At 46.3% G+C, this 17,683-nt stretch overlaps 1 protein-coding gene across 1 annotated transcript in view; it reads right to left on the bottom strand.

Annotated features, from left to right (window-relative positions):
* Window positions 1-1,863: 1,863 nt before the first annotated feature.
* Window positions 1,864-17,683, bottom strand: part of LOC149285354 (E3 ubiquitin-protein ligase HUWE1-like) — a gene marked incomplete at its 5' end in the record, with an annotated part of 41,966 nt that continues 26,146 nt past the window's right edge. Inside the window, 12 exon segments of the mRNA XM_089495322.1 lie at window positions 1,864-1,966; window positions 2,121-2,311; window positions 3,267-3,448; window positions 3,549-3,666; window positions 3,832-3,937; window positions 4,126-4,404; window positions 7,056-7,196; window positions 15,909-16,026; window positions 16,147-16,392; window positions 16,484-16,639; window positions 16,728-16,809; window positions 17,189-17,316. Coding sequence (XP_089351448.1) covers window positions 1,864-1,966; window positions 2,121-2,311; window positions 3,267-3,448; window positions 3,549-3,666; window positions 3,832-3,937; window positions 4,126-4,404; window positions 7,056-7,196; window positions 15,909-16,026; window positions 16,147-16,392; window positions 16,484-16,639; window positions 16,728-16,809; window positions 17,189-17,316 — 1,850 coding nt within the window.

Here is a 17,683-nt window from a genome sequence, read left to right as displayed (position 1 = left end):
GACGGACAGAACCAAGTCCTACACGCATCGTCTATTTTAAGCCTTTCGCCTATCCACCTACACTAAAAAGTATATGTAACTACAGCACAACATGGCCCCCCTGTGCCCCTGCCTATCCGAGTTTACATTTCTTCAATGTATTAATCTTTACTGGGAGGCATTTCCACGTACCTACCACATTCTCACTACATGAAAGACTCCGGCAACACAACAGATCTCAAAATAAACGTCTGGTGCGTTAGAAGCATGACTTTTGTTTTGTTTTTTTCTCAACTGTACCCATAGAGGGGATAGGAAAAAATGTTTTGGCTATAAAATGTCCATTTGTCACTTTTAGTCCTGTAGAAGGTTTAAGCCCCCCCCCCATAGTTATACAGGCGCATGCACTCTACACAGAACGGCTGACGGAGGAGAGCATTAAAAATTTAACCATTTCACAGATCTAGCTCAGGTTTTCCCGTAGAACTTGGTCCCGTGTAACACCGGAGGAGGGATATCACGGAGCCGGGGATTGCAGAGCTCATGTATAGTCCCAGGTTAAAAGGCATTACAATAAAGCCCTTTAGAAAATCGTGGCTTTCGACATGGAGTTTTTAAGTTTAAACGATCGTGGCAGACTTAAAAATTCTCTGCACACGACATCAGAATAGACTTTAAACAATAGCACGGAAATAAGGGGGCTGGAGATGGCACGATACGTTTATTCCAACAAAGACAAAACATAACCTGTTGGTTTTCAAACTAAACCTTTATTCAAACACTTGCTTTAATTACTCCTGAATGGTCTAGTTGACACAAGTGCTTAATCCCTATATCTTGTGCACAGCGTGTGAGATGTGTACCAGGAACGACAGGCTGAGAATAAGGTCTGGCAGAACTGCCGGGTTTGCTCAATCCGACCACTACCTGCAACCTCCTTCCCTAATCACAGCGCAGCCCCCCCTTTAACAGTCTCGGCCTTCCTAGTATCTGAAGACTTACAGAGAAACCTTGTATTAGGTTTAAAAATTTTCTTCATTTTTATTTTGATTTCAGAAAATTAAAAAAAAAAAAAAAAATCCCAACACAAAAAATAAGTCTAGCAATCCAAACTCAAAATCCAATTAGAAGGGAAAAGACTGAATAAATATAACGGGGAGAAACAAAATGGGGGGGGGGTATTGAACAGAATTAACTTGGGCTGAACCGATTCAAAATTTAGATTTTTCCCATGACTTGCTGTGCCTTTTAAACTCTTTCGTCTGCCCGCCATCTTTTCCGCCCCATCCAATACTCTGAGCACCAACCGAAAGAGGGGCATTAAGAAAAACTGCATCAATAAGGTTCAGTGGTTTATTTACAGGTAAACACCTCTGTATTTTATTTGAAGCTGAAAAGAAAAAAAAATAGCGTTGGAAATAGTGGCTATTTCTTAACGACAGTGCTCTAGGTTTCCGATTTGCGTCTTTTCCCCCCCCCTCCATTCACATCTTTATTTTAACGTTTCCACCAGCTTCTTTTTACCCTGCTATCTGAACTTTACTTTTTGAAAAAGTTGAGCATCACAACTCATCCTTAAGCAAACTGAAAAGCAAAACAGAAAAAAATATATATTTATATACTTATATATAATTTCCCCCCTGCTTCTCTCCGTTCTCCGTGTCCTTCAGAGCGGCATTTTTAGAAATTTTTTTTTTATTATTATTTTTCCCAAATCTCAGCGCAACAAGTTCACCATCGGAAGGGATCTGAGACAGGCGGCATCTTCAGAAGGCAAGTTCCTCTTCGTGGTGCCAGCAGGGTGAGCAAGATTGATGCATGGCTTGAATTTTTTTTTCTCTCACTAAAGTCCAGTAATAGAAAAGAATGCACGGTAAGGGCGTCCTAAGCCAGGCCAAATCCTTCTGAGCACTCCTGGATGGCCAACAGCAGCATGTGACGTAACTTTTCATAGCTTTCGTACGCTGGGAGGTCCAGCTGGTTGAAACTGTAAGAAAATATGGATAATTTAAAGCCAGACGTACAACATATATCGTGAAAAGTCCTCTAAGAGAGGGGTCAAAATGAATAATGTATACGATTACAGAGTCACCCATGGACATTCTAGAATACAGATGAGTAGTCCCTCATTTTTCTCTTACCAAGTATGGGCAGAAGGCAGTCTATCTGTAGATCGATCATCCCGGTGTATTTGGAATTTCTGGATGCCGTTCATTCCTTCTAGAGCAGCGAAGCCCTGCAGGGGAACTTTAGAGGTTCCAGTTACAAACTGAAGGAACTTGGCCCGGTCAGCCTGGTCGAAGGAGCGCAGCGCTCTCCAAAACCACTGAATCTGTGAGAGAAGACAGCACAGAATAGTTTGACATTTACAACCGTACCATAAAATACACGAGAGGAAAAGCTTCGAACATCTAGAACCAGTTTTAATAGCAGCCAGGATTGAGCATCGACAGTAATTTGGGTCACTTCCACATCCCTGGCGATAAGATTGGCTCAAGATAACGGCAAGTTCAGATGAACCTGACTTTAAAGACTTCAGGTGGTTTCCTGGCTTGACTAACCTTCAGGAAGATACTAAAGTACTGAAAGCGGAAGAGCATTAAACTAAAGAGTCGTTGCTGATTTATGGCAGAATTTCAACAAATCGGCACAGATTAATAAAGGCTTGTGTTTCCAAAGCAGTATGAAAACTTGCATTACTGGTGTTAGGGAAAGACCTCGGACATATGACTAGTGAATACGATCAATGTTCCATCTAATTTTTCTTGGTTGGCGTGCGCAGAAAATTTCTCTTGTGCAAAAATTTTCACAGAGCAAAAATTTTGTGCGCACAATATCTGTGCCGCATAAAGTTTCAAAAAATATATTATTTTTTTCTTTTTATATACTTTTGTACGCACAATTTTTGGACGTGTGCGCTCTCTTAAAAAGCTATGTGCGCGCGCACAAGCGCACGGCTTAGAGGGAACACTGAATACGACAGACAGAAAGTCTCTAGTTCTGTACTGCCACCGACAGCCTAAGCAGCAATCTGTGTCAGGTAGGTTTATCATCCCCTCGTTGGAAGAATGTATAAAAAAGTACTCAGAGGGTTAGGGTTACTCAGAGTACTTTATTATGCTTTTATTATCATAGGGGTGTCAGTGATACTGTCCCTTTAAGCGGACCATAACTAAGGCAACATGCTGCTTACTAAGGGAGCTTTAAATTAATTTCCCAGACCAATCATGAATACAAAAATAGTTAATTTGTCAAACATATCTCAATCACTGGAACTCAGTTCTTACCTGGATGGAGTTGGACTGGTACTTGTGATACTCTGTATTGGATTTCAGATCGTCAATGTCTATTGTGGGCAGGCCGGAAATAAGTAGCTCCAGTTCCTGCTCCGTGAAGATGGAGATAAGACGTTTGGGAATGATCTCATAGAATCCTTCCAGGAAAGCGGCCAGCTGCTTGCGAATGGCACCTGACGCAGAAAGACATTGCCCAAGCCGATTACAAAAACAAGCAGCGGAGAAAGCATCAAGCTTAAACAATCACCAGGAAGCACAAAGCCATTGATGTACCTGTCATCTTCATCTGGCACACAAGGTGAACGTATTCCTTCTTGTTATCTTCAGTTACTAGAATGTTTGCCCCATTAGGCTTCAGATCACGAACTTCACATACTCCAAACTCTTGAACCTGGACAAACGGAGCAAAAAAACACCAAAAAGGGACACAATCAGCGCAGAATGTGAGGACAGAAAAAAGGATCTCACACGGTTGAAAATCATTTTAAAGACCAGTGCAGATAGCTGTTGAAGCGACACTTCCCACCATTGCATCTTTATCTGCATGCGCGCTTACCTCGGTGCTAAACGTCAAGTCATATCCCAGTGTGGAGACATCATTCTCGAGCAAGTAGACAAGACCTTGGTAGAAATGGTAATCTTCACTTTCCATGTCTGTGTACCTGGACCAAAGACACAGAACTGTAGATCACATTCAAATAGAACTCTCCGCTACGATGCGTTTGAGGGACGATACTCCACTTTTAATTTTAATGCCACAGTCCGTTTAAAAAGCTGCTTGGCGGACCCATCCTAACCCACCAGACACACTAATGCACAATGCGAGTTATGTGCAGATGGTCAAACTTACCGGACAGACTTGCCAAGGATGTGCTTGTAGAAGGACCACGTGAAGTAACACTCCAGCAGTCTATTGTCATATACTGCTTTAGCCACAATACGACCCACAAACTTGAAGTAGCTGAGGTGGTTGGGGTTACAGTGCGATGAAGGGTTGATGGTGTAAGTGACACGGTCACCAGGAGATGTGCGGAACAGTGCATACATGGGATTGAACATCTCTCTGGATTCCCATTCCCGGAGCAGCCCACCGGCATCCTGACCTTCCTCACCTTCAAACACTATGTACCTACAAAGAGTAAAGAGGAAACTTTGCTGCAGTGTCCATTAGTAGACTTGGGCACCAGGGGGCTCTTCGTGTTCGTCTTCGTGCTCGTCTTCGGCAAAAAAAACAACTTCGTATTCCGCGAATATTCGCCTGGTCCTGTCTTCTCTTCGGGCGAATATTCGCGGACACTCTTCGTGCTCGGGTTTTCTTCGTTTTCCCCGGTTAAGGGGTTAAAACGGGGTTAAAGCCGCTCTGGCGCCAGGAGTTTAAATGTCCGTATGAGCAACTCTATTGGTCGTCAGCAGGGGGCTCGTCTGCCATTGGTTGATGGCAGACGAGCCCCCTGCGGGCGACCAATAGGGTCGCTCGTACAGACTGTTATACTCCAGGTGCCGTAATTGTTCGGCAGATCCCGCTGGTCTCCCTGTTCTATCATTTATTAACTGATAGAACAGGGAGACCAGTGGGATCTGCCGGGTAAGTTGCAGCATTGGGATTTTAAAAGTCTGTACGAGCGACTCTGTTGGTCGCTCGTACAGACTTTTAGGCTCCTGGTGCTGTAACTTACCCGGCACATCCCACTGGTCTCCCTGTTCTATCAGTTAAATGTCCGTACGAGCGACCAATAGAGTCGCTCGTACGGACATTTAACTGATAGAACAGGGAGACCAGTGGGATGTGCCGGGTAAGTTACAGCATTGGGGTTTTAAAAGTCTGCACGAGCGACTCTGTTGGTCGCTCGTGCAGACTTTTAAAACCCCAATGCTGCAACTTACCCGGCACATCCCACTGGTCTCCCTCCCTGTTCAATTAATTAAATGTCCGTACGAGCGAACAATAAAGTCGCTCGTACGGACATTTAACTCTGTACAGGGAGGGAGATGAGTGGCATCGGCAGGGTAAGTTGCAGCATTGGGGTTTTAAAACCCCAATGCTGCAACTTGCCCTGCCGATGCCACTGGTCTTTAACTAATTGAACAGGGAGGGAGACCGATGCCACTGGTCTCCCTCCCTGTTCAATTAGTTAGTCTGTGCCGGGTTAAATGTCCGTACGAGCGACCAATAAAGTCGCTCGTACGGACATTTAACTCTGTACGGGAGGGAGACCAGTGGCATCGGCAGGGTAAGTTGCAGCATTGGGGTTTTAAAACCCCAATGCTGCAACTTGCCCTGCCGATGCCACTGGTCTTTAACTAATTGAACAGGGAGGGAGACCGATGCCACTGGTCTCCCTCCCTGTTCAATTAGTTAGTCCGTGCCGGGTTAAATGTCCGTACGAGCGACCAATAAAGTCGCTCGTACGGACATTTAACTCTGTACAGGGAGGGAGATGAGTGGCATCGGCAGGGTAAGTTGCAGCATTGGGGTTTTAAAACCCCAATGCTGCAACTTACCCTGCCGATGCCACTGGTCTCCCTCCCTGTTCAATTAGTTAGTCTGTGCCGGGTTAAATGTCCGTACGAGCGACCAATAAAGTCGCTCGTACGGACATTTAACTCTGTACGGGAGGGAGACCAGTGGCATCGGCAGGGTAAGTTGCAGCATTGGGGTTTTAAAACCCCAATGCTGCAACTTGCCCTGCCGATGCCACTGGTCTTTAACTAATTGAACAGGGAGGGAGACCGATGCCACTGGTCTCCCTCCCTGTTCAATTAGTTAGTCTGTGCCGGGTTAAATGTCCGTACGAGCGACCAATAAAGTCGCTCGTACGGACATTTAACTCTGTACGGGAGGGAGACCAGTGGCATCGGCAGGGTAAGTTGCAGCATTGGGGTTTTAAAACCCCAATGCTGCAACTTGCCCTGCCGATGCCACTGGTCTTTAACTAATTGAACAGGGAGGGAGACCGATGCCACTGGTCTCCCTCCCTGTTCAATTAGTTAGTCTGTGCCGGGTTAAATGTCCGTACGAGCGACCAATAAAGTCGCTCGTACGGACATTTAACTAATTGAACAGGAAGGGAGACCAGTGGCATCGGCATAGGGGTTAACTTTTTTTTAAAGGGTTAAGGGGCCGTGCAAGTGAGCCTATTGTTCGCTAGCACGGCCCTTTAACCTATGGATTTCCGCTCCCGTTAACCCCTTCGATGCTGTGTTAGATAACGCAGCATCGAAGCGGTTAACGGGAGCGGAAATCCATAGGTTCGCTGTCAGGGGCTACAAAGACCCTGCGAGTGAGCCTATTGGTCACCTGCAGGGTCTTTCTCTGGCATCAACCAATTGGTTGATGCCAGAGGAGGTCCCTGTAGGCGACCAATAGGCTCATTCGCACTGCCCTGTAGCGTGACGGCGAACCTGCGGATTTCCACTTCCGGGAACTGCCGCGATGCCAAGAAGCCAAGAAGCCAAGACAAGGTAAGATGAAGGGGGGGAATGGTAGACGAAGACGAAGACAATCACGAAGATCTTCGTGGTGTGTGTCTTCGTCTTCGTCTTCGCCTACGTTTTACCGCCGCCGTCTTCTCTTCGGCGTGTCTTCGGAACGAACACGAAAACGCACTCTTCGTGTTCGTTTCCATGTTCGCCCGAAGACGAATGCACAAGTCTATCCATTAGAATATAAACGGCAAATGAAAGATAAAAGCTCCCTACTAAGGGTCACCACCGCATTAGATGATGGTTATCAACCACGTCCCACAACAGAAATCCCCATTTTCACACTAGGACACTTACAATCTGTTCTTCATTTCTTCAGGAGATTTTCGGTGAAGTTCTCTGTACGAGTCTTCAAACACATGGTCGCGTCGTACATGAACAGCCATGTCTTCTTTGCGCAGCCCTTCATCGAGACGCTCAAGCTCCTGGCGGAAATATCTGTGCAGGGAAGCAGAAACATCTTGTAGCAGCTTAAGCTTCCACAATTATCAAATCAAACACTAAAGCTCACTATTTATATATCACATCAATGTAGCAGGTGTAATAATGAATTGCATAAATGTGGCATATTTACAAATAAATACAACTTTAAAGTAGGGCTGCAACTAACGATTATTTTCATAATCGATTAGTTGGCCGATTATTTTTTCGATTAATCGGATAAAAAAAAATAATTTTTCATTTATTTTAAATTATTTAATAAAGTAACATAGGATGTTAAAAACAAACGGCAGAATAAATTTTTTTTCTTGTTTTTATTTCCCCAACCTGCCCCCCAGTTATGCATATTTGAGCCCAGGATTGCCACACTGCCCTCCCCGACATGCCACACTGCCCTCCCCACATATGCCTTATATACCCTATATGCCTTATACCCCCAGATATGTCACTCCGTCCTCCTCAGGTATGCCGTATACCCCCCTGATATCTCATAGTGCCCTCATAGGATTTGCAGACTCGTTCACAGACAATACTTTTATAAATAAATACAGGATTAATCTTCACTGCCCCCAGGATTTAGATTCCCCTCAGTTTGCCCCCCTTTACCTCTAACTGCACCTTAAGTTAACTTTATTAAATTAATGAAATTAACCCTCAGTCCTCAGCATTAAATTAATCCTGAAGAGAAGACCCCATTAACCAAAACTGCCCCTAAATTAACCCTGAAGACCCCATCAACCACAACTGCCCCTAAATTAACCCATTAACTATAACTGCCCCTAAATTAACCCTAAACACCCCATCAATCACCACTGCCCCTAAATTTTTTTTTTTAATTCTCCGTTTATTGCAAGTTATGAAATAAAAGGCATCACATTACAACACAGCACATCAAAACCGCTTACAATATTGCATGATGAAACCGCATACCCAAAAGGATTACAGGTACAGTGGTGGCCAAAAATCCGTCAGAGTAGGAAACAGGTGTAAGGATGCATGAAAAAGCAGATAGGACAACTGTGCAGTAGTACCATGGTACATATATGCGTCACGGGAGAGCTCCACCTATTATATATTGACAGGTACATAACAGGTCAGTGATCAAAGACAGATGTGGGAGCAAGAGACACCCGGATTGTACAATCAGCATAAGAAACACACAGCTTGACCGAGATGCAATGGCCGGAGAGATATAACAAAATGTAAAGGATACAGTGTACCCTATGAACAGAACCTGAAAACAAAATACAAACGAAAACGATGCGTGTGTCGGTGTCACTAGTTGACAAGCATATTATCCGAAGAAAGAAACAAGGACAGAGGAAAAAACCTCGGTCGCAGGACCGCGCGATCGAAGGAAGCCCAGCAATACCTAACAGTGAATGAATTAATTAATCAGCAGGATGAAGTACCTGTGGGAACCGAGGGGATGCGGTAAGTTCCTTCCACCAAAACCACCTCCTATTATATTGAAATTCCTTCCCCCGGGAGGCCCACACCAATTCCTCCATTTGCGAAATAAACTGCATTTTGCTAAGCCAAACTTGAATGGGCGGGGTGTCTTGCTTCTTCCAGAAAAGGGGTAAGACCGCTTTTGCCGCACTCAGAACATGGAAGGTGACCGAGTGCTTATAAGCACTAATGGAAAGGGGGGTGTGATGTAACAGTGCTGCCTCAGGGGTCAGAACATAAGCCGGGTCATTTACTTCACGTAAGACTCGCTCAACAACCTTCCAATATGGAACGACTAAAGGACACTCCCACCATATATGCAAAAAGGTGCCCGGCCCATCCTCACACCTCCAACAAAGGTCGGGGACTTCCGGGAGAAATTTATGAAGTACATGCGGGACGCGATACCACCTAATAAGTAATTTGTAGGAAGTTTCTTGTATCCTACTGGCTATGGCACCCTTATGCGTTAATTGAATAATCTTATCCCAGTCTGCAGGTGTGGAAATGTGTGGAAACTCACGTTCCCACAGGGCCAAAAAGTAGGGCTTAGATGTCGTATCTAAAGCCAAGAGCATGGAGTATAACACAGACATCAGGTGGGGTGGTTCAGAGGCTGCTGAACACAATTGTTCAAAAGCTGTCAAGGGTCTACAGTAGTCAGTCCGTCTGGGTAGGGAGACGAGGAAGTGTTGCATTTGTATGTAAAAAAAGGGGTCGCATGCATGAGGGGACCGGTGTCCTAACAAAGCCGCCATAGGTCTCAAAGCATCATTTACATAAATATGGCAAAAGCGCAGAACGCCCGTGGAGTCAGGTGAGAACCGCCTAGCACGTCCAGTGCGGTACCCAGGCGGAAATGCCGGATTGTCAGAAATAGGGTAAAGGGGACTGGGGAATGACACAAGTTGACCCTTAGCAAGATATTTGTTAAAGATGCGCAAAGTTGGCGACACGGTAGGGTGTCTAACGTGCCGGGAGTGATTGGACACGAAAGAAAGCCATGGGTAGGTATGTATAGGGTGAGGGAGCACCTCCTCCTCCAGCCGAACCCACTGCTTATGAACCAGCATAGTCCATTCAATTACGCGACGCAGGTGCGCTGCATGATAATATAACTCTAAATGGGGAACCCCCAATCCCCCGCAGAGTTTAGGTCTAACTAAGTGTGAAAAGGCCAAGCGATGCGAGGATGAGGACCATATGTATTGCAAAAAAATCCTGTGACACTGTTTAAAGTAGGACCGGGAGATAAAAATCGGCAATGTGTGGAATAAATACAAAAATCGTGGAAGTATGTTCATTTTTAACACCGCGACCCTCCCAAACCAAGATACATGTGGAAAGGCCCATTGGCGGAGATCTCGAGACACTCGGTCCAAAAGGGGAACAAAATTAAGGGAGAACAATAAAGAGAGATCTGCAGGGATTTGGAGCCCCAAGAACTTAAAACTAGACAAGCACCACCTAATAGGAAAGCGTACGGTCAAGGCATTCTTGACCTCACCCGGGACCCGAATGCCTAAAATTTCGGACTTATCTAAATTAATTTTGTAATTGGAGATTTGTTGAAAAATCTCTAGGTCCTGCAAAAAAGCCGGAATCGATAATAGAGGGTCAGTAAACATTCCCAGCATGTCGTCCGCAAACAGAGCCAATTTATGCTCCATGGATGAGGATTTTAGACCCTCAATGTTAGGATTGAGCCTTATGGCAGCAGCGAGGGGTTCCATGCCGATGATGAACAAGATGGGAGAGAGGGGGCATCCCTGACGTGTACCATTAGAGAGGACAACAGGATCGGACAGAAAGCCATTCACTCTAATCTTGGCGGACGGGTTAAAATAAAGGGCGGAGATCCAACTGCGAAAAACACCACCGAGGCCTATGTGGCGGAGGACCTGAAACAAATAGGGCCAGGAGACCCTATCAAAGGCCTTCTCCGCATCGGTGGAGACCAGGGTCAAAGGGATATTTAATTTGTTCGCGTGAGCAATCACATCCAGAACGCGAATGGTATTGTCACGCGCCTCCCGCCCCGGCACAAACCCCACCTGATCCAGGTGGATGATACCCGGGATAAGGGGCTTAAGACGCGTTGCTAAAATTTTGGCCAACAATTTGATATCCGTATTGAGCAGAGAAATTGGCCGATAATTACCACAAAGGTCTGCCTCCTTGCCCGGTTTCAAAATTAGAGTGATATGGGCCATATTAGTGTGGGGGTCAAAATGATCTCCCTTAGTCAATCCATTAAACAGGGTAACCAAATGGGGGCCAAGTATTTTGAGAAATTTTTGATAATACGCCTTGGTAAACCCATCAGGGCCAGGGCTTTTACCATTGGGCAGGGACTTAACCGCTGCCTCAACCTCAGCGAGGTCAATTGGGGCATCCAACAGTGCAGAATCCTCCCGAGAGATACGCACCGGAAAAAACTTATTTAAGTACTGATTAAGAGAATCCCTAGCAGCAGGCACCGAACCAGGGGCCGGCGGCAAACCATATAACGAGGCATAATAGGCCTGGAAACAGGCAGCTATGTCATGGGTAGAATGATGTAATTTACCAGAACGGTCTCGTATCTTAGAGATGAAAGACATAGATCGCTTCGTCCGGACAGCTCTGGCCAACAGCTTCCCTGCCTTATCTCCCAGCTCGTAAAAGTGCCTACGCGTCAAAAGATAATGACGCTTGGCCCGGGCATTGACCAGGGCCGCTAACCTCTCTCTCAGCACACCCAGTTGAATCAGAAGATCTGGGTTCAAAGTGAATTTGTGGGTGTCCTCTATGGCTGCTATGTCATTGGTAAGGCGGGAAATTTCGCCTAGCGCAAGGCGTTTAGCAGTGGCCCCCAACTTGATCAAGTGCCCCCGAATGACGGCTTTATGAGCCTCCCAGACCGTAGAAAAGGCCGTCTCAGGGGAGATGTTGTCCTGAAAATAATGTCGAAGCACATCGGCTAGGACCTGAACGTCAGCCGGAGACGACAGAAGAGATTCATTCAGCCTCCAACTCCACACCTTAGGCGGGAGCTGAGCGAACGACAGGGAAATATGTAGAGGGGCATGGTCCCCAAGAGTAGTAGGTCCAATTCTGGAGGAGGAGAGCAAAGGTAAGTGGTGATGAGAAAGAAAAATGGAATCAATTCGTGTGTAACGGGAATGAACAGCAGAGTAATACGTATAATCCTTAACGGATGGATGCATTACCCGCCATGCATCAACCAGTTGCAAGTTATGAAGGGCCTTCTTGACTCGGGATATGCGGGAATAGGGGATATGGGAACGTCCAGAAGAGCAGTCCAGTCTGGGGTCAAATGGCATATTAAAATCGCCACCCACAATGGAGATCCCGTCCTGAAAATCTGCAAGCCTGCGCAAGACCGAGACTAAAAAACTTGATTGGTTGCGGTTAGGGGCATATATGCAGGCCAGAGTGACCACCTGAGAAACAATATAACCCTTGATGAAAATACAGCGCCCCTCGGAGTCCCTCCAGGTGTCAACCAGTTGAAAAGGTAATGTTTTATGTAATAAAATAGCAACACCCTTGGTCTTAGTGTCATGTGAGCTAGAGAAATAACGCAAGGGAAAGCTCTTTGCACATAATGCCGGTTCTTTGCCCTCCCTGAAGTGGGTTTCCTGTAGGAATGCCACCTTAGATTTAGTCGATTGCAGAAAATGTATTAAACTGGAGCGGCTTTCCGGTTTGTTGAGACCTCTGACATTTAGGGTGACAAAATTAAGTGTAGTGTGGTGCATGAAGGTGACATCTGAAAGGGCCCAAGGCAGACAGCCTGACAACACGCATCGCGAGAACAGTCAAAAAAAAACAGAAACTGGAAACAATAAACGCGGAACATAAAAGAATACGGAAAATCCGCATTGCGGAATCTGAGGTAATGCAAAAGCATCCAAAGGAGAGCCATATAATCCAAAAGGATTAAACCGAAAACCCGGATCACCAAGAATCCGGGTGGTCAGCTCAGGGGGGTGATAAAAAGAGCAAAAAACAAAAACAGTAAATACCAACTATAGGGAGGGATGCAAAGTAAGAAAATGAGGGGACATAAGTACCACGACCCACTGCTTTAAGTGTATAAGAAAAAGCTGCCGAAGCAACTAGGAAAAGACGGCGCAGACGAATGCCAACATACACATGTACCCAAGAGGGGCATAGCTGCGGGGGACGGAGCAAAACGCCCCAGCCACCCTTGACCAACAAGCCACCCCAGAAGCACACAATGCTGAGTAATCTAACACAATCCACGATAAACGTTGCAGCAACACCATATAGCACACATAGGAAAAAACAACAGTGCAGAATGCGTGGAGTATAATAGGCACATCCAGGTGAAGTTATCCGACCTGAGACATATGTAAACACGGAAACATGTGTGTGGTATGTGCAAGTGAAAGTGAACAATATCAACGACCGACTGAAAAAACACATGAAGCTAGATCCCCCGAGTGTGTCCGACTTGAGGACACAAGATAGGATATGTGTATGTGAAATAAACAGAAAATAAAGCACATGTGTTGAGTGCATGGGAACTTTACCGACAACACAATTGCCATCCAAGGTTAACAACAGTGCAGAATGCGTGAAATATAATAGGCATATATAAAAACATATATAAAAACAGAAACATGTGTGTGGTGTGTGCAGAGGAAAGTAAACAATATCCATGACCGGCTGAGAAGGCACGAGAAGCAACAGCCCCCGAGCGTGCCAGACTTCTGGACAGGAGAGAAGAGATGTGTAAGTGAGATAAGCAAAAAAGCATATGTGTTAAGTGCCTGGAAACCGTACAGACAACACAAATGCCATCCAAGAGCATGGGCGGATAGGAAATATAGATAAAAGGATGCACAAGTGTATGATGGGAGCAAGAAAACGTAAACAGCATATAGTCATAACAGAAGGAGTACAGGTGGTCTGGAAAGGAGTACTTATCGATAATGCCCATCACTACACGTAGAAACCCAGCAAGGGGATACCCGGGCCAGAGGAACAATGGACGAAATACAGGAACAGTCCATGGAAGAAGCGTGAGGAGACCCTTCATGACCTAAGTAGTGTAGCATCCAGCCGGTCCAAAGAGAAGCAGATGCCGCCATACCAAGTCAATCCGGCGGCCTAGACGAAGTATTCCTGTATGCAATCCGGATCACGAAGGGAAATTCATCCCAGCACAAGAGAAATGACGTCTCGAGGAATCCATAGACGAAGACGGCTGGGTCCGCAGGCATGAGGGCCGACCAGATCAGAAGATGAAAAGGGTGAAATCAGCGATGCGTAGAAATAGAGACAAAAGCAAATACAGAAACTCCCAGGCCACGGAGAGGAGTTCAGGTAGGTAGCGAGTCAACTTGTCTAGGGCGACGACGACGCTGCGGCTTAGAAGACCAGTCCCGGGTTGGGTCACTCAGTGTGGGGGGAGGCACATAGGACAATTCCCAATCAGGGATCGAGATAGCTGGTAGGCCCAATCCCTCAAGCAACGCAGGAACATCAGCCGCACAGCGTACGGTATACCGGTCAGGGCCCTTACGGACCAGTAGAGAGAAAGGGAACCCCCACTGATACGGGATCGCAGCCTCGCGCAAGGCAGAAGTGAGCGGACGGAGGACTCGTCGGTACTGGAGTGTAATCGGGGATAAGTCAGGGAATACCTGAAGCTTGTGTCCTTCCCATTCCAGGGAGCCCGCTTTTCGCGATGCGGCAAGGATGGCCTCCTTGACCGCATACTCCGCAAGACAGCAGACGATGTCTCGTGGAGGACGATCATCTGGTTGTCGTGGCCTAAGAGCCCGATGAGCACGGTCAAACTTGATTACGGTATCTACAGGCTGTTGTAGAAGTCTGTTAAAAATAGTGCTAAGTACACTAACCACTTCCGAGCTAAGAACCGATTCCGGAACACCACGAATCCGCAGATTAGATCTGCGGCCTCTGTTATCTAAATCTTCAATTTTTTGCATTAAACGTTGCATTGTCGTGTGTTGCACCCGCAGCTGGCCCGATATATTGTCAACGGTGGAGCGGGTAGTGACTGCATCGGCCTCCAGAGTAGAAACCCGGTCACCCATGTGCTGCAGGTCTTTCTTGATGTCTGAAAGGTCAGCTTTTAGGGGCGCATGTGCCTCTGCAATGATGGAAATAAGATCAGCTTTAGTTGGTAAGTCCTTCAGCGTGCTACGCCACTGATGTTCTTCTGAATTAGGTTGCGGATGCAGCGGATCCCGACCGGATTCTGAGGGCAGATCCGAGTACTGACTCCCAGGGCTGCCAGGTGGTGAGGCCTTCTGCATGGAGTCGCGGGAATCAGCATCAGTGAAGCTCTGAAAGAACGACTTGACCGAGGTATGTGCTGTTTTGTCTCTAGGCAGGGGATGTTTCGGAGTGGCACCTAGCTTCGAATGTTTCCCCATTGGTAAGGATTAAACGCCGATTTTAGGCAAAAAGAAGCAGTGGGCCTGTGGAGCCAGTGGATTAAGCGTCCATCTTGATCGGTGGTTAGCCACGCCCCCCCACTGCCCCTAAATTAACCCTAAACACCCCATTAACTATAACTGCCCCTAAATTAACCCTAAACACCCCATTAACTATAACTGCCCCTAAGTTAACCCTAAACACCCCATTAACTATAACTGCCCCTAAGTTAACCCTAAACACCCCATTAACTATAACTGCCCCTAAGTTAACCCTAAACACCCCATTAACTATAACTGCCCCTAAATTAACCCCCACCTCCCCTAACTTTCAGCAGCCCAAATATTAATTTTATACTCACAGTTAGATGAGTGTCACAGCCATGGCGATGCTAAGGAAATGGGCGGAGCCAATCGGTCGTTTGGCTCCGCCCCTTTCTTCCCTGCAGTCACTGCCGATTGGCCCCGCCCCTTTCTTTCTCCAGCAGCGATTGCAGGGAGGGACTGGAAAAAGGAAGTGGGCAGGCCAATCGGCAGTGACTGCAGGGAGGAACTGTAAGTAGCAACTGCTGCTGTGGCTCCTGTGAGTCACACTAACGGATTATAACGCGAGGGGTATTTTTCAGAGCATTTGCTCTGAAAAAACCCTCATTTTATAATCAATAAAAATCGATTCAACTAATCGATAATGAAATTCGTTGCCAACGAATTTCATTATCGATTATCATCGATTTTATCGATTAGTTGTTGCAGCCCTACTTTAAAGCGCGTAAGACACTTCTTGCTAGTATTCTTAAAACCCAAGGTACGATATACTTACTTGCGTTTCACATCAAAGTCCAAAACTCTGATATAGTCCACCAGAACAGCAAAGGGACCATCGGCAAGGTGGGTGGTAGACTGTCGTAGGATCTGGTTTAACACAGTGCGACGGGTCTCTTTAAATAAATAAAAAAATAACGTTAGATCAGTATAAAAGGTATTTGGCTTTAAGTCTCAAATAACATCTAATAACCTTCTACCTTTTCTACCAAGTACATAAAACTTAAGGTTCTTACCTGCAAAGCGCAGAAACTTCTGTGTGTCAGGAGGCAGGCTGGATGAGATGTGCATAGATGAAGGTTCCCGAGAAAAAAAGGGGTCCAAGGAAGAAGGGGTTGCAGGCATAAGCGGGGCCGGGGACAATGGAGGTGGCTCATCTTTAATGTGAGCTAGCTGGCTCTCCCTCGTGTCTCGTACTGGAGGCTTGCTTTCCCTTTCTGTTGCATGGACAAGGAAAAAGGCTTCTACTGCTGGTTGGAGGACTACAGAAGGAGAAAAACCAAGAACATGAACAATGAAGACTCATTCCATGGAAGAGAAATCGAAGAGAGTGAGCTGCGTAGCTTTGGTTACCCAGAACAGCATGCTGGTCATGAGACTCCTCCAGCTCTTTCAGGCACTCTCCCAGCATGTCCCACAACTCATCAAGGCTGAGCTGTTCACTCAGCAGCGGTAACTCTGGCAGCCGCTCTTCCTCTTTCTTCTCTGCAGCCTGAGAGCCTTCAGAAGCTAAAACAAGCACACAAGGTTACATTACATCGACTACCTGTTACACCCTGAACAAGTAAACATGGTTTGTCCCTGACCGCGCACTGACCAACTGACTGCGTGTCCTGTGTGGCCGGAGAGGGCTGGTCCACATCCATTGGAGACTCTTCTCTGCGAGCCGAACCCTCCGCCTGAACAAAATAAAGACTGATCACTTGGCTGACGAGGACAGCAAGCCTAGCCACATAAAATCAGGAGAGATGAGGCGCACAAGAATAAGCGGCGCACAAGAATAAGCGGCAACTGATCACATGCATCCCACAAGAGGAACATCTCACATCGCCAGAAGCCGTGTACTAACCTGCTTCTGCTAAGCTTGGAAGAAAGTGCATAGGGCAAGCTAGGGATAAGCGTGACAAGGACAAGTCTCACGTGTACATAAAGATGGCGACAAACCAAGAGGCAGGAAAAAGGTGGGGTAGATTAAGGGATGAATAACAGCGTTCAAATTAAAAGGAGGGAGAAACAAACTAAAGGATGGATGTTCTGCCAGCCAGTCATCATGCTAACCGTTGCAGTTTGCAGCTGTCTTCGTGCCCTTTGACCCTCACGTACCATTTGTATAATGGCATCAGCCTCGGCCTCCAGCTGCTGCACAGCTGCCTGGATGCTGCTAGCCGAGGCCAGACTGGCAGCCCCTGCAAGAGAAGAGCGGAGAGGTCATGCAGTGCCTTCTATATTAATCCGCCAGGTGCGTGAGAGACACCTCTACAAACACCTACTTTCCAGCAAAACAGAGTAAACGTGCCCACTGTTACAATACACAGTTTTTCATGACCTTTAAGGTTTGGTAACACATTATAGGCTTCTTATAACCCCTCAACTACTCCGGAATGCTTTATGAAAAAGCTCGGCCCATAGTTGCAGCTTGAGTTATTAGACCAATTACACTATGAAAAAACTGGATGAGGTTTTCCACATTTTTGTATAAAATGCCTGATGAAGGGACCTGAGAGGTCTTGAAAGCTTGCAATCTATATTTACTCAGTTAGCCAATAAAAGGCA

This window comes from Sceloporus occidentalis, unplaced genomic scaffold (genome assembly GCF_023333645.1).
Source record: "Sceloporus occidentalis isolate IW3139 unplaced genomic scaffold, rSceOcc1.0.p SCAF_79, whole genome shotgun sequence".
NCBI lineage: Eukaryota > Metazoa > Chordata > Lepidosauria > Squamata > Phrynosomatidae > Sceloporus > Sceloporus occidentalis.
Note: the sequence above shows the minus strand (reverse complement) of the source record. Positions and strands in the feature narration are given on the sequence as shown.